Genomic DNA, 16,139 nt, shown 5'->3' with positions numbered 1-16,139 from the left:
GAGCTTTTACCTGCCGCCATGGTGCCCATGCTGGGGGACCTCGGGTGCCCACGCTGGGGGTCCTGGGAAGCTGCTGTCCCCACCATCGCGTTGTGCTGGTGGTCCTGTTGCTCTGCCCTGCACGGGAGCAGGCTGTCCCATCTGGTAACCACAGCGTGATGCTGGGCACAACAGATGCTTTTCTTCATGTGGCATCACCTTCTCCTAGCAATTAATTGGCACTGGTGGGTAATTAGTGTTCAAGACTGGCCCTGGCAAGCAGGCAGCGCTCTTGTGTCCTGAGGTGCTCCAGACACAGAAGGGACAATATCATGTTGTTTATTCAAGACCCTTTCTGACTCCTGGCCGCTGATCGATGCAGTTAATGAGAAACCCCAGCTCCAGGAAGAGGCAATGGGTTGGGTGCTGGGAGGCTTTTGCCCTGCAGTGGAAAGGCAGGCAAACCCACAGGGTACGAGGAGCCGAGCCGGAGGCCGCGGGGTGCAGGCAGACCCTGGGACCATGGCCAAGCTAGTGGAGTGTGTCCCCAACTTCTCGGAGGGGAATAACAAAGAGGTGAGGGAGTGTGTGGAGGGGCTGAGGGGTGGGCAATGCCGGGGTGCAGACGGCTGGGCTGCTCTGGCAGAGGGGCCGTGCAGGCAGCACCTGCTGCTGACTCTGCCCTGCCTCCTTTGAAGTGCTGTGCATCTTTCGCTGCCTGGCTAATGTTGAAAATGCCCAAAGGCAGCCTCTGCTCCCTTTTGGCACCTTGGTGAGAAGTGGGGGCTCAGACCCCCTCCTCCCCACTGCTTGCAGGTTGCTGTAGCACCAGGGCTTGGGGTGGTCTGGCATACCCCCTTAGAGAAATATCGCTTGCGGTTGTTGTGCCAAAACATGCCACCCACATTAATGGGATCTGTTCAGCCCGAGGCTGAACTTTGGCCCTGCTGGGGGCAGGGGAATTCAGCAAACCCAAAATTGCAATAAAACCACTGCTTCCTCCAGGGAACAGGCTTTGCAGAGCCACATCTGTTTTGAAGTTGGCAGGGGACAATATCCTCAGGAACAGCAATTTGTGATGGTGCTCTCCGACGTGCAGCAGCAGCTGGGTGTCTCTCTCCCACCACGGCGGGTTTGGGGCTCACTGGGAGCCAGGGATGTCCCAAACCCCCTGGATAGGAGTGGGATGCTCGTGCTTTTGGATTCTGCATCCTCTGCAGTGCAGGGCTGCATCCCCACTGATCGTGGGGTCATCCCCAACTCCAGCACCGGTGGGAAGGGGGAGAACTGAAGCGTCCCCTACCTTGTGAAGCTGGGGCTGTATCGGGGGTCCGACTGGCTCAGTTGCCTTGCCCCCCCTCCGCTATCCGGCAGGTGATCGATGCGCTAGGGCAGGCCATATCCCGGACGCCGGGCTGCGTGCTGCTGGATGTGGACGCTGGTGCCTCCACCAACCGCACTGTCTACACCTTCGTGGGGTCCCCTGAGGCCATCGTTGAAGGGGCACTGAGCGCAGCCCGCGTGGCTGGGCAGCTCATTGACATGAGCCGGCACACAGGTGAGCTTTGGGGTGGCGCAGGAGCTGATCTGGCGCGGAGTATCCCTCAGCTGCAGTGCGTGGTTGGCTCCAAGTGCACCTTGCATGGCTGGAGCTAAAATCAGCTGCCGGTGGCCAAGCATGGCACGTTACTGCACGTGCAGCAAGCAGCGCTGCTGGGATGGATGGTCGTGGGACTGTGCAAAGCTCTTGCTCATCCTCCCAATCCAGAGAGGCTGAATCCCTCTTGGAGTAGACATTACTGCCACAAACTCAACTTTCCTCGTGGCGGCAGTGCCCAGTCTGCAAAAGAGGCTGGGAAAGGGCCGTCCTCCCTCCTTGTCTGCTTGCTCTTCTCAGCTCCCATCCTTATATCTGCCCCATCACTAGGCGAACACCCTCGCATGGGGGCCCTGGACGTCTGCCCCTTCGTGCCAGTGATGAACGTCAGCATGGAGGAGTGCATCACCTGTGCCAATGTCTTCGGGCAGCGCTTGGCAGCGGAGCTGGGGGTGCCTGGTGAGTGGGGGCCAGGAACCTCTGCTCGTCCCGTCCTGTCCCGTCCCGTCCCACCCCACGTGCTTCCAGCTGTGGAGAAACTGCACACCTTTTGCAAAAGCTTAACAAATGGGGTTTGCTCCCAAATGCGCAAAACTGGACCTGCTAGACAATGTACCGCCAGCCCCTGGCCAGCGGTGCTCACCCCCGGCTCTGTCTTGCAGTTTACCTGTACGGAGAGGCGGCGCGGGAGGAGAGCAGGAAAGCCCTGCCTGCCATCCGCGCCGGCGAGTACGAGGCGCTCCCCGAGAAGGTGAGCCTGGCAGCACCCGGCTGGGCGGCACAGGCCAGGCAGAGCCGAGCCGCATCTCCCTGGCTTTGGGGAGGGTGCCAGGGGCTGGCATAGTCCCCTCACACCGAGAGGAGCTGATGAAACGCTTTGGGTGCAGCTGAACATGGAGGTGGTTGTGGCAGATGCTGGCTGGGGAGGGAGATGTCGTCCCTGGGAGAGTGGCTCGTGCTGCTTGGCGGTGCCAGCCCACGTGCTCTTCTCTCTCCTCCCCAGCTTGCAAAACCAGAGTGGGCTCCCGATTTTGGGCCCCCAACCTTTGTCCCCCGGTGGGGGGCCACAGTGACGGGCGCCCGGACCTTCCTTATCGCGTACAATGTCAACCTGCTGTGCACCAAGGAGCTGGCTCACCGCATTGCTCTCAACATCCGCGAGCAGGGTCGCAGCGCCGACCAGGTACCCATGTGCCGGTGGCACGCCGGGAGCAGACTTGCTTGCCCCCGCACCTCCTGGGCCATGCCTTGACCATGGCAGTTCTTGGCAGCCCGGGCGCTTGAAGCGGGTGCAGGGCATTGGCTGGTATTTGGAGGAAGAGAATATAGCCCAGGTTTCAACGAACCTGCTGGACTTTGAGACCACACCGCTCCACGCCGTCTACGAGGAGGTCTGCCGAGATGCGGAGGTGGGTGGTGCAGGGCGACACGCCACACTTGTTTCAATGGGGGCTTCACAGAGGATGTCTCCCTCCAAGTTTTTATCCCCATCCCCGGGTCAGGCTCTGCTTTATCTTACGCTAAGCTCAGCCAAGCTGGGCAGAGCGCTGAATGGCACGAAAACCCTAAAAGCTCAGCAACTTGCTGCTAGCCCCCAGCTCCTCCATTGAAGGCTTTTCCATGAGCTCCCCAGGTCCTGGGAAGGGATGAGGACCACCAGGCTGGGGTGGTAGTGGCAGCAGGGCAGGTGGCTCTGGGGACAGTCACATTTCTGATGTCCTTCGCAGGCACTGAACCTTCCCGTGGTGGGGTCCCAGCTGGTGGGTCTTGTCCCCAAGAAGGCCATGCTAGACACAGCTGAGTTTTACATCAAGAAGGAAAAACTCTTCATCCTGGAGGAGGAACAGAAGATCAGGCTGGTAACGTGGCTCCTCCTGGTACCAAGACAAGGGTGGAATAATGAGAGACATACCCACCCTGCCCAGCCCCCCAAAGTGGCACTGAGCAGAGATTTGGGACCACAGCAGCCCCCAGGCATGACACTTGTCACCAGGGATGGTGCCTGGCAAGCTGTGAGGGCACAGCGAGTGGGACAAGTGGCTTTATTGTCCTGAGGATGCTGAGATGCTCAGGGAGCAGAGAGCCCATCCTGTGAGGACAGAGTACAGGCAGCAGCTGCCCAGCTTGCCTGCATGGAGGCCAGGAGGGGAAGGAGACCTCCCCAGAGCTCAAGGACAGTGTGTGGCCTTGTGGGAAATTGCCCTAGGACCAGCGTAAGCTGGAAATGAGGAGACGGGCTCTGCTTTTCAGCTGCAGGAGGGAGGGACTTTTCCACCCTATGGGGAACGTGCTAGATAAGAGCAAGCTAATTATTTATCGGTGCAGTTTCCAGTCATTTGTAGGCAGCCGCACGCCGCCCCCAAGTCTGGGATGGGACAGGCTGGTGACGTTGGCTGTCCTCTCCCCGGGTGGTGGCCTGAGCAACTCTGCCCTAGGGCTGGATCACCCATGGTTAATTAACAGCAGGGAATGAGGATGCAACGGGACTTATCACAATGGGGCTGACGCGGCGGTGCTGCTCCTTGCAGGTGGTCAGCCGTCTGGGCCTGGACTCCCTGTCTCCGTTTCACCCCCGGGAGCGCATCATCGAGTAGGGACCCCCATCCTGCTTCTCATCATGGTGCCCATCCCTACCCAGATGGGGAGATCCCACTGCCTGCATCTTGCACTCCGCTTGTTTTGGGAGTGGCGCCTGCACCCAGCTTCTCTTCACGCCCAGGGGACATCTCTGTTGGGTGTTATGCAGGCGTGGGGCGGTCCCTGCTCCCAAATGCTGATGGTTGTGAATGCGGGGTGGTGGGACTCCAGGTCACTCAGGCAGGCAGCAGGAGCAGATTTCGTGGCCAAACTTGAGCATGTACATGTTAAATCCTCCACCCCATCCCCAGCCCAAATTTCACTGCCTCCAGCTCACACACTGCCCTCCAAGGAGAGACACTGTGCTGCAGCGCCCAGTGTAAAACGTGTGTCTGCATGGGGAGAGGAAGGGAAATCCACTCGTGCCAAGGTGAAATCAGGACATGCACTTTAAGACCTTGTTGTGCCCCCCCGGGGATATGGCTGCAGGCGTGTTTCTATCCCACCAAACACCATTTGCATGAGCCCACCCTGTCTAATACAGAGCAACCCCCCACACCACCAGGACATGAGATCTCCAGCTGTCTGTCTGTCCCCATAAGGCTCCTTGTCCTCTCCCCGACCCTCCTGCTGGTTTTTTTGGGCTAGCCCCCTTCTCAGCCACCTGCAGAGCCATAAGGTCGATGAAAACCTATTGGAGAGGGCGGTGCTGGGTGAGAAGGGACTGGGTGGTGGTGGTGGGTGTCCCTGCACTTGGGGGGCTCTGACCGATGGGGCCGCTGTGCTGCAGGTACCTGGTGCAGGCAGGAGAGGTGGATGGGGGGCTGGTGGCCAAGCCACTGGGTGCCTTCGTGCGAGCAGTCGGCGGGAGGTCGGCAGCGCCGGGAGGAGGCTCTGTGTCCGCAGCCGCAGCTGCCCTGGTACGTACCCTACACCATTTTGGGGTCCCTGCCTGCCTGGGGGGTCCTCTGGGTGTGCCAAGCCCCCGAGGGGAGTGGGCACGGCGGTAGCGGCGGGTGCTGTGTGCTGCTGGAGGATTTACCCCCGTGCCCTCGCAGGGAGCGGCGCTGGGCTGCATGGTGGGGCTGATGAGCTATGGGAAGCGGCAGTTTGAGGAGCTGGACCCCATCATGAGGAAGCTGATCCCCCCCTTCCACCAGGCCATGGACGAACTGGTGGCAATGGTGGACGCTGACTCCCGTGCCTTCAGCAGCTACATGGTGAGGTCCCACCGGCAGCAGACGTCCCGCAGGGAAGTGTGGGGCTTTCCAGCTGGGAGGGGGGCCGGCATCGCTGTGCCCCGCTGTCCTTAGGAGTAGGGCTATGACCTTGGCCCAAGCCAGGGTCAGGGGAAGGGACATTGTCACCTAAAGGAGGTTTGCAAGAACATGGGAGCTATCGGGTCTGTCCTGGCCCCCGATGCAAGGCGTGCAGGGTCTTGGAGCAAATGGCAGCAAATCTGCTTTTCTTTGCCTGCAGGAAGCTATGAAGCTGCCAAAAAGCACCCCTGAAGAGCGGGAGAGGTGAGCTGGGCTGGTGGGGACTTGGCAGGCTGGGGGAGCATGGCCACCCAGCGCTCACACCAGGGCTGTCCCCCCCTTCCCAGACGCACGGCTGCCATGCAACAGGGGCTGAAGACGGCTGTGAGGGTGCCCTGCGCCCTGGCAGAAAAGGTGAGCGGGCTCTGGCCTGCTCTGAAGGAGCTGGCATGCCATTGCAACCTGGCCTGCAAATCCGACATCCAGGTACGGCCCCGGGATCATGTGATGCCCTGGCTGGGGCTTTGGAGGCTGCCAGGCTCACCACTTTTCCCTGCAAGGTGTCCCATCGTGTCCTGACCTCCAGGATGCATCCCTCCAGCTCTGCTTCCCAAACTGGCCAGTGGTTTCTGCTCACTAACTTTTTGGCAGCTTGCAACCCTTGTAGGAGAGCTGACCTCCACCAGCCCTTGCCTGAGTTCCCACCAGTGTGGCAGGGCCATGAATGGTTCCCACTGCTGGAGCCGCGTCCTGAAAATACTGGGTTAGAAAGTGTTGCGTGCCACTGGGTCACGGAGGGTGGGAGTCCTGCAGCGTAAGGGTCTGCCCTGCTGCAGGACCATATGGTAGTGCTCTGGTTCAGCAGGAGAGCTGCTTGCAAGCCTCTTTTCCTAGGTGGGAGCCAAAATGCTGGAAGCGGCTGTGTTCGGAGCTTACTTCAACGTCATGATCAACCTCAAAGACATAACGGATGAGAAGTTCAAGCTTGCGGTAAGCAGGGGCAGTGTGTGTGCCCCGGCCCTGGTGGCAGGGATGAGGTGGGACAGAGACGGAGATGAAGCCCCTGAGATCCCTCATGCCTGGGCACCCCCTCCCTTTGCCACCAGTGGGTGCATGAGGTGGATGGTGGACGGCTTTTCTGTCCTGTCAAGTGGCAAACAATGCACCTTCTCCCTCCCCCCACAGATGTTGCAGAAGGTCTCCGGGCTGCTGGAGGAGGCGAAGCAAGGCTCGGCGCTCGTGATGGCGCTGCTGGAGAAGCGGGCGGCCTGAAAGGGGTTCGGGGACAGGCCGGGTGCTCTGCAGTGGCAAATACAGCTGGGAAACGTGCTCATCCGTGCCTGGCCTCCTTCGGTATCCGCCTTGGGAGAGCTGCTCTGCTCAGGCAGATCCCAGCGTCATGTCCCCTGCTGGCCTTTCCCTGGCCAAGGGTGATTTTTGCTTTCTGGGGTTTGGACCCCAGTCTCCATCCCCCCATCTTCTGCCCCCCCCCCGGGGCAGAAAGAGCCGGCTGGGCTGGCAGTGCCTGGGGCCACAGGACTCCCAATGGAGGGGATGGCAGGGACCCTGTGTCACTGCCCAGGAGGAGAACCCCGTGCATGGGCACCTCCTGACCCTGCACACCCCTGTGCGTTTCTGTGCCCAGAAAACCCCCTGAGACACCCCTCTGCCCCCAGGGCTGGGGCAAGACCTGGTGCAGTCCCTTGCTGTGAGGTGTCTTTTTGACGGTGCATGATGAGACCAGCCCATTGCATTGCTCACTGGCCCAGGAAGGGAGCGCTGCCAAACGCGGGGCAGCATCGGGGGTGTTAGCAGGGAGATGGGGATGGGACGGGAGGAGCTCTGCCCCCTCCTAATAGACTCCCCGCGAGGAAGACCTGAGGTTCGGGGCATCTAGCCCTGCCTCCTGTCTCTGTTGACCGGGTCTGACGGCAAATACCACCTCCTCCACCCGCACACCGTGGCAGCACCCTGAGCAGTGTCACAGGGAATCATTATCTGGACCCTGAGCCCCACTGTCCCACAGCAGTGCCTGCGGGAGGGTGAGCCCACCATAGCAGCCCCCCCACCGGACAGGGAGCACCGAGCCAGGGTTCGTGGTGGGGACACCTGACTCACCCCATCACCTGACGCCAGGAGGTGAAACCACCACCCTCTGTCCCCTGTTTTTATCAGCCCTGTGGGACCTTTGCGCAGGCTGGGAGCGGCGTGTTGACATTTCCCGTGTGCCCATGGTGACGGCTGTGGCGCAGGGAGCCGTGCGGCCGGTTCCACCACTTGGCGGTGTCACCCCTGCCCACCGCACCCCTCCTCGCCCGGGCCAGGCCCCGGTATTTAGCGGGTGCCTGCCACCCTGGGAGATCCGTGCTGAGGACGGCGATCGGGGGTGCTGCTGGCAGCGGTGCTTTCAGAGGGTGCTGCCAGCATTGCCTCTGCTGGGAGCTTTTCTGCAGGTTTGGTGAGCGAAAGCGGCTCCCTGAGGCAGCAGCGCCTGGTGGGGCCGCAGGGCAGCTGGGGAGCATGGGGCAGTGGGCGCACAGGTGCCCGTGGGCCAGGGTGCACCGTCCCCATGGCTGGTGCTGCACCAAGACATGGTGTCCCCAGCCCCTCGTGGTCCACGAAGGCGTGGGCTAGGCTGGAGTTGGTTTATAATTTCCATTAACAATGGAAATCAGATGTCCAGGCTTTGGGGGTGCACAGAGGTGGGGACAGCCACTCTCGCGGTCGGCGCTGTCAGTGGAAGGGACGGGGCGGCTGTTGGGGTCTGCGGGGGGACAGCACTCCTTGGGAAGTGAGCGCGGTCTCTGCCCAGGGCAGACACGTGGGGCAGAGGAGCCGGGTCCCGGCAGGGCAATGACATCCCCATGACAGGAGGTGCTGCGAGGGAGCACTGACGGTGCCTGTCCTTCCCTTGCAGCTTGGGGGCCGCGGAGGATGTGGAACCCCAACCCAGGTGAGGGGCCTCAGGGCCAGGCAGGGCTGCGGGTACCACACAGCCATTGGGGCTCGGAGAGGGGCTCAGTGCAATTGCCATGGGCACCCGGGGGGATTACCTGCGTACCAAAGGGGAGTGGGGCAACATTTGTGAGGTGGGGGTAGACTGGGAGGGGTTCTTTGGGTGCATGGGTACATCAATTCCCTGCATTGCCTGTCTGGGGAGAGCCCAGCTCTGCTCCCTAACAGCCCCCCTCTTCTTCCTAGGCGCACCTGGAGGGGTGCCACCACCGCAAGTGCAGATTTGCCCGCCTGCCCCTCCGGGATACCCTGGTCCCGGCACTCCAGCAGGTCCCTACCCCGGCTACCCTCCAGTGGCCCCTGGTGCCCCCGGAGCCTATCCCCCGGCACCCCTGGCTGGCTATCCCTCTGGCCCCCCTCCGCCTGGCCCCCACCCACCAGGGCAGCACCCCCATGGGCACCCCCCGCTGGGGCATCATCCCCATGGGCACCCCCATCCGGGACCACCAGGAATGCCAGGGTACCCACCGTACCCTCCTGGCTACCATCAGAAGCACCATAAGAAGCACAAGAAGAAGCACTCAAAGCACTCCAAGCACCATGGAGGCAAGGTAAGAGTGAGACGGCAGCGGACCCTTCCGAATCTCTGCTGTGATCCTTCAGACCCCCTCATGCATGCATCCAGCCTGGGCAGCTGGGGCTCCCCTTGTCCACCCTGTGGCAGCTGGAGCCAACACCTCAGTGGCTTTTTTTAGACGTGGAGACTCCCGTTTGGTTAATAGATAGGCAAGCATGAGTCATTTCAAGCAAGTCTTTTGAAACGTCATCCATGAAATTCCTTGAAGCCATTTGAAACAGTGACACAGCTCAGGGTGCACCACGCAGTGTATTAAATCCCAGGACTTTGTCCTGCTCACCCAAGAGCGAATCGTGCCTCCGTAAGGGACATTCACTCAGTGTCCCTCAGCAGAGGAGCAGTTCAGTTCCCTCTTAAAAAAAAAAAACCAACCAACCAACCAACAAAAAAAAAAAAAAAAAGGAAAAGCAATTTTCTGAGCTGGGAGTAGATGCTGCAGAAAATGCCATTCCAGGGATGGGCACCAGAGTACCTCTGAGTGAGGGACTGCTAAACAAAACCCCGGTTCCACCATCGGAGGTAGGAGGATTTCCCAAACAAAGCAAACCATCAGCTCCTCTCACTGTGTAACCGCTCTGAAAGTGATCTGCCTGATGTTTGCCCTTGATGGCAGAGAGCAGGACCCTTCTGGAATTTGCTTATTTGGCCTGCACAGCCTGGTAAAATAATAATAAAAAAAACATCCCTCCCACAATATGCCTGTAATTATATTCTCCAAGCAGAAAAATAATGGCTCCAAACTCTGGTTTATAACAGCACCGCAATAAACATTGCGGTGTTGTTATTAGTAGCCATTCTATCTTCAAGTCAAGGTATCCCAGCTGAGGTCTGCCGTCTGAGGCCGTGGTGCTGTGCTGACTCCCACGCAGGCTCACCCTCCGCGTGGCCCCTGGGACCTTGACATTAACTAATTACCGGCTTGCAATCCATCCACCGTGCAAACCCGAGGGCACCCCTTTTGCTGGCATGCAAAGACACCTGGGGAGAGGTGGGTCTGCAGCCACCACTGCTGCAGGCTCAACGTGGACCCAGCTGGGCACCGGGAATGGGCACCCACCACAGAATCGCTAACACCTATCAGAAATGGTGTGAAAAAGGGTTGTTTCCGTGCTACCATAAAGTTGTTTTATCTCCCCCAGCACTCCAGCAGCTCAAGCAGCAGTTCTGACTCTGACTGAAGAGGACATCTCCCACCCGCACGGCAGTGAACAAAACACGAAGGCGAACACCCCATGGGAACCACTTGCATGTTGCTCCACTCCTTTCCCCTTTCTCTCAGAGCGACGTTTTGCCTGCTGAGTGATTTTCTTGTTTTTAGCTTGTAAATTCTTTGACCTGGAATCGCTGTGAGACGATGGGCAGCAGCTCCGTCCTCTGTTGGGAGAGCCCACTGAAAGTCATCCCTGAGGCTGCAGGTAGCAGCGCGGGGAGCATCACGTGCTGGTTTGCAGTCTGCTGGTGTCCGCGTGTTTTTTCATGGGCAATGATGCCGGCTGCTAACGTGGATTCCACCGCCCGTAGAAGTCCTTACATTTTGCGTGAGCTTTCCCAACTGTAGCAGAGGGGCTGGCCGGGGAATGCCGTAACTTTCCCCTTGCTGAGCTGTACAGTTTGCCATCCTCCACACCAGGGTAATAATTAATAGGAAAAAGTAGTGAGCTCTCTTTCTGAAGCCTGAGCCATGGCCATGGGACTGTGGCACGCTCGCTAGGAAAGGTGAAAAGCCTGGCAATGCTTTCACCACAACAATTTTAACACAGGGCTGCTTTTGCTGCTGTTTTATTTTTGTTTTGCCCATTGTCATGGCTCAAGAGGACCCTTCCCAGCCCCGTTATCAAGAAGGCTTTGCTACCAGCCGGTGTGATTTGTTCCTGGACCCAGTGGCACAAACACGAGCAGCTCCGCGTGGCAGAGGGAATCTCCAAAAGAGGTGGCGCAGCGCATCTCACCCAGATTTACTGCCAGCGCAGCCTTTTTCATCCTTGTTGCACTGCTGGCTGGGCATGTGTGCATGCTGGGGCAGTGGGATTTCACTCCTGCGTCTCCTCTCTGGATGCAGTTGTGTTTTGTCCTGTGGCCCTCGAAGCTCCCCTATAGCTCTCCTTTCCAAAGGAGGGAAAACACGGCAGTGACACTGCAGCATGCCTGGCCACAGCTCCCCACCGCCGTGCCCTTCCCTGCACCTGCACTGCCAGCTCCTCTGCACGCTGTGCCTGGGGCCCCTATGGACAACCCAAGCCCTGCCCAGCCTCTCCTCCCCATCCCACTTCCACCACCACGGATGCTACCTTACAGAAATGCCCCTGTCCTTGGAGGGTTCCCCTGCCCCACTGTCCTGGCTCGAGACACACAAATGTTGGATGCAAGAGGGGCTGAAGAAAGTGTGGGGAAAGTCCGACTCAGGTGCAATGCCACCTTCATGGTGGGGAAAGGCACAGCCCCCCTCAAAGAGGGGCACCTGAGGACCCCTGCTCTTCCCACCCATGAACAGGTGAGGAACATGGAGCAGGTGAGGAATGAAGCCATGGTCTTTGGTTGTGCTGAAAGACCACAGCACTGGGTCTGATGGGCACTGGGGGGGTGCGGGGCCAGGGGGCAGAGGAAGAGTTCTGCAAGGGGACTGCTGGAGACAGTGGGGAGAGCTGGAGGGGCCCCATCAGCATCCTGTGGTCCTTCAGGTTCTCAGCAGTGCCCCACGACCCCTGTGCTGCGGGGACGCCTGTTCTTGTGCTCCAGCATTTGTGAGGAGAGGCACAATACAAACTTATCTGGACTTACCAGCTTAGCACCAGGAGAATCAGCTGCTCGTTAAAAATAATGAAAAAAAAGAGACAAACTACAGAATAGGGAGGCTTTTTCAGGATAGGGTGAAAAGAGTTTATTTATTTATTTTTGCAGTCAGCACAATCCAAGTTCAAATCTGGGCATTGCTCAGCAGATACCAGTGGGAAGAAGGCACCATGGTTGCTTTGAGCACAGTGGGATGACAGGGAGGCAGCTCCGGTGGCTGCCCAGTATTTTGTGAGATGCTGGGAGGCATGCTGTCCCTCTCAGCCAGGGTTTTGGTGCCATAATAAATGAACAGGTTCTGATGAAGGTCGGAATGGCAGAAGGAAGCAAGGGAGGTATGGCCCACAGGAAAATGAAGATCTTAAAGATGATCTGTGAAATTCAGGATAGATAGAGCCCCAAAAGGAGCATCTGCAGACAACTGTAGAAGGCAGCAAAACAAAGCAACCATCCCGTTGCTCCCAGGAAAGAGGAGCAAGCCACCAAGGGCCATGCAAAAGGAAAGCAAGTCGCTGACCATTTCAAGCAGCATGTGGTGTGTCATAAACTCACTCGGTTCTCTCAGGGCAGAAGTACTGAGAGAACAAAAAAGATGAGATAATCTGGAAAAGGGTTTGCTGAAGAATGGGCGATGTCACATCCATAAAGCTCCTCACAGGACGCTGAGGGATATTGAGGGTTTTTGAAAACTAGAGATGATCATTTGTCCTACTACACTGGAAAGGTTTCTCACTTCTCTGACAAGCCCTCCTAGGATTGCAGTACGTACACAAGGCATGGCTTAGTGTGTATAAAGCTTTACAGAAGTATGTTGTATGGCTCTGTATCCTGCTTTGATCTTGGTTTTAATTAGCACCATAAATGTAAGATACACAACTTTTCATCATGAAAACCGAAAAAGAGCTCTGGATTTTGTCTAGAAAGGAGGACCCAGAGGGCAGCTGTTCTGGGCCAGCTCAGAGTTGCTAGCAACCATACAGAGGGAAGAAAATGAAACAGGTAATATCAGGGGTGTGTATACTGGTGAGAGGAGGACATGTGTACTCCCTTCATTTAACATACCCACCTAATGAACCTGTCAAAGAAACTGGGCTGGGAGAGGCTGTCATAGTCCTTCTCCCGGAAGATGGCTGCCCGGTCCCCGAGGCCAAGCTTCAGCAGGACGTCCATGTCTACGTCACTCCCGAGAGCCACTACTGTGGGCATGACGTCTTGCTTCTTCATGGAGTTGATGGCCTCCTCGAGGTTCTTGCTTCCTGTGATGCCGTCAGTGATGAAGACGAAGGAGAGCTCAGCATTGCGCCGGGCGAGTCGCTGCCCATCTCCCGGGCTGAGCACAATGTTGTTGATGGCATGTATGATGGCTGACCCGATGTTGGAGGATGAGTCCAGGTACTTGATCTGCGCCAGGGCATTGGAGATTTCCGTCAGATTGTAGGTCAGTGGGAAGACCACATTCTGGTCCCTCTCACTGCCGTACTGCAGCAGCGCAATCCGGGCATTCATGTTGTCACTGTTGCTCCTGGCCAGCGTGAGCTGTCGGGCCACTTCCTCCACAAAGTGGTGGGCCCTGTGGAAATTCTGCTCCCCGATCCTTTCAGAGCCATCGAGCAAGAAGACGACATCAACGGGGCGCTGTGTGCACTGGGCCACTGCAAGCTCTGCAGAAGAAAGAAGACAAGAGTTGGGAGCATAAGAAAGCCTACAGGATAAGGTTGGGGCTTGTCTCAGGCAGTTTGGGCTGGAGTCGCGTCCGTGCATCTTTGTCCAAAGGACCAGCCCCACTCTGCTGCCAAAGCCTATCTTTGCAGCTTGTAATGTAGGAGCTTTGCTTCCAATTCCCTCAGCTCCTGGGCACTAGGTCTTAATGAATGTTAATTCTGGGGCCTATGACAGACCTCCACAAGCATCCATGACATTAGACAGGTCTGTGCATTTCAGTCCCAGAATTACATCCACATTCTTACAGCAGTGCCCAGCTCTTATCTGTAACAGGAATATCCAGAGATTAATGGCAGGCAGTGTCTGCAAACCTCTCGGTTACTTCTAGAGAGTGGTTTACTTTCAGAGTTACTCTTCACACACAGATTTGTAGGACGAATGCTGTTTTTATACCTTTCACCCAGATTAGTTTAATCAGCAATCACTAATTCCTGAAGAGCTTATAAAGGTTGGGTCATATGGTTGGAAAACAAAACTATCCTTGTTGATGCACCTGTATGTAGTAAAGCAGCTTTTGTAATATATAACAGACCAATATTTGAGTGAAACACAGTGGGACATTGTTCTTCAGTCACTCAGAACAGCACCTGTCCACAAAGTGGGCACGTGGGCATATGAATATATACAGTGATTGAACTCAGAAAAAAAGGGAGAAGAAAATAGCAATCTTTGGAGACAGCTTAGTTAGGGACCATTATTTCATTCCTTTGCAGTAGTTACGTGTATTGCATTTGGTGTTCCTCTGTGTGCACTGCTCTGAGAAACACTTCCATTACTACACTTGAATTTTCTTCTTCTTCTTCAAGTTTCCTTCTCTGCTGAAAGCACTAGTCAGGATATGATTGCAAAAGCAGTATTGATCTGTGATGTACACGCTGCGGCTGGCCACCCCCTGCGTTGGCAGCAGGGCAATGGCCATATCACTGTCAAGCAATTCTGTGGCTCTAAGACTGAATCTCGAAGGGTGAAGTCCTGGAGCCAATGTCATGTTGTGTTGCATGACTGGCAAGGAATAGGAGATTCTGGAGCAGCCCCAGCTTAAGCATCCATTTCTGGCAACAAGGGGTAACTTTTGGGACAGGAGTATCGCTTTAGGTTGAATTTCTGTACTATGAGCAAATCCAACTTGACAAAGTGCTTCCTCAGTGCTCAATGCTGTTACAACTGGATTCAGCATGGCAGGGTGCTGAACCGGCATAATTCCTTGTATGAGCTGAGCAGCAAATGGATCACTGTTAAGTACATTAGTACTATGTGTGTAGTCAACATTTGGCAAACAGCGAAGTTACATTTTAAGCAAAATAGATACGTGCACTCTTGAGACTACAGAGACGGTGTCCAACAGGAATCCAACAGCATAAGAGAGTGTAGCAGAAGCTCTGATGGTGCGTGTCATTGAGCTCGCAGACTATTTGGCACCACTTTCATCCATGATAAAACAGTCAAACCTGATGCAGGAAATTCTGCTGGTACTGGTGGTTTAACGTAACTCATTGGACATTGCAAAAGTCCATGGTTCTTTCTGTATCATGTTCCCTGACCTTGTAGACTGGCATTTCTCCTTAGCCCATGCTGTAAAACACATCTACGATGGCATGCCTTGAATAGTTGCTTACTGTACACTGTCTTACTGCGAACAGGCTTCTGCAATGCCAGCTCCAACTGCAGTAGAAACCAATCTCCAAGCGATGCTTTTTCCCCCATGAGCTTTCTGAATATCTCATTTTGAGATTCAACTGCGATACTCCACTCCTTTAAAGCAATAAAGGTACGTACTCACCTCTGCCCAACCTTCCTTGAGCAATGTTGTCTAAAGGTACATTGATGCTGCAGTTCCCGGTACGCAGGGGCTGCTGCCACAAGAATACTTCGCCTTGGCAGCGCCTGCACTCCTGGTCCTCACCTGCTCTGCGCAGGGGGGAAGGAAGGCAGGCATGCCCCTTGCACCACACAGTCCGAAATCTACGTAGGTGTCTGCAAAAGCAGGTGGAAGCGAGCAGGTGGGAGTGAGGGCTGCATATCATGTCGGAGAAGTGTTACCAGTCTGTCCCCCCCGATGCTTGTCTACATGTAGTCATGTTTCTTGAGACAACAAGCAAGATCCACCCGCCTCCCACATGTCCTGAAGTAAGCCTTAAGAGATCCTAGTTAAGCAGACCGTGGCTGAGAGCAGCATCACTCCATGGAGCTTCAGCGAGAGTGTAATGCACATCTGGCTCTCCAGGCAGCCTCTACTGCAGGAGCACTGCACAGAGACACTCTGCTTGCTGCTCAGCCCTCACAGCTGGAAAGGGCTGCCTTCGAGGAGTCTGGTAAGATGCCTTTGCCTTTACATATGAGTTATTCCGTGGGAACGTAACAGATGCAAGGCAGCGCAGCAAAACCTTGAGTTTGTCCTGTTCAGTGTCATGTCAAGTTGCAGCTTGTTCCCGTTTCTGGGAGGCTGAGGACCCAAGCACCCTTTTCTGCAGCAAGGAACAAGATTCTCATCCTTAACTGGGAGATAAGTTAACTGGCGGAGGCACCACCCGCCAAGTAAAATCTTCACATCATGCTTTTAATTGGAACACCAGTCCTTCTCATGCATCTTACAGCAAGGCATGAATGCCTGCAGCTCACCGTA

The 16,139-nt window shown here is 56.4% G+C and overlaps 3 protein-coding genes across 3 annotated transcripts in view; 2 read left to right on the top strand and 1 right to left on the bottom strand.

Moving 5' to 3' along the window:
• Window positions 1-431: 431 nt before the first annotated feature.
• FTCD (formimidoyltransferase cyclodeaminase) lies at window positions 432-6,741 on the top strand. Its single transcript, XM_075153834.1, has 14 exons — window positions 432-555; window positions 1,354-1,537; window positions 1,907-2,035; window positions 2,239-2,327; window positions 2,580-2,759; window positions 2,848-2,985; window positions 3,304-3,435; window positions 4,105-4,166; window positions 4,944-5,073; window positions 5,212-5,373; window positions 5,633-5,676; window positions 5,760-5,898; window positions 6,307-6,402; window positions 6,598-6,741. Exons 1-14 carry the CDS (start codon window positions 502-504, stop codon window positions 6,682-6,684), a joined length of 1,626 nt encoding a protein of 541 aa, XP_075009935.1. The 5' UTR covers window positions 432-501; the 3' UTR covers window positions 6,685-6,741.
• A 902-nt stretch (window positions 6,742-7,643) lies between these two features.
• LOC142083869 (uncharacterized) lies at window positions 7,644-10,457 on the top strand. Its single transcript, XM_075153910.1, has 5 exons — window positions 7,644-7,695; window positions 7,785-7,870; window positions 8,330-8,365; window positions 8,614-8,978; window positions 10,144-10,457. The coding sequence occupies exons 1-5, from the start codon at window positions 7,644-7,646 to the stop codon at window positions 10,301-10,303; spliced, it is 699 nt and encodes a 232-aa protein (XP_075010011.1). The 3' UTR covers window positions 10,304-10,457.
• A 1,397-nt stretch (window positions 10,458-11,854) lies between these two features.
• COL6A2 (collagen type VI alpha 2 chain) overlaps window positions 11,855-16,139 on the bottom strand; it is a 28,575-nt gene continuing 24,290 nt past the window's right edge. Inside the window, exon 28 of the mRNA XM_075153832.1 lies at window positions 11,855-13,455. Within this exon, the coding sequence (XP_075009933.1) occupies window positions 12,848-13,455 (608 nt within the window). The 3' untranslated portion in view covers window positions 11,855-12,847. The remainder of the gene's footprint in view (window positions 13,456-16,139) is intronic.

The sequence above is a fragment of the Calonectris borealis genome, chromosome 6 (assembly GCF_964195595.1).
Source record: "Calonectris borealis chromosome 6, bCalBor7.hap1.2, whole genome shotgun sequence".
Lineage (NCBI taxonomy): Eukaryota > Metazoa > Chordata > Aves > Procellariiformes > Procellariidae > Calonectris > Calonectris borealis.
This window is presented reverse-complemented; position numbering and strand designations above follow the sequence as displayed.

Excerpts from the sequence above, each read along its gene's own strand:
- FTCD (XM_075153834.1), top strand. The coding sequence starts at position 502 with ATGGCCAAGCTAGTGGAGTGTGTCCCCAACTTCTCGGAGGGGAATAAC. Across the intron at positions 4,167-4,943 it reads CCCCGGGAGCGCATCATCGA|GTACCTGGTGCAGGCAGGAG; the intron begins GTAGGGACCCCC and ends GCTGTGCTGCAG. Across the intron at positions 5,899-6,306 it reads CCTGCAAATCCGACATCCAG|GTGGGAGCCAAAATGCTGGA; the intron begins GTACGGCCCCGG and ends CTCTTTTCCTAG.
- LOC142083869 (XM_075153910.1), top strand. The coding sequence starts at position 7,644 with ATGGTGACGGCTGTGGCGCAGGGAGCCGTGCGGCCGGTTCCACCACTT. Across the intron at positions 8,366-8,613 it reads GATGTGGAACCCCAACCCAG|GCGCACCTGGAGGGGTGCCA; the intron begins GTGAGGGGCCTC and ends TCTTCTTCCTAG. Across the intron at positions 8,979-10,143 it reads CCAAGCACCATGGAGGCAAG|CACTCCAGCAGCTCAAGCAG; the intron begins GTAAGAGTGAGA and ends TATCTCCCCCAG.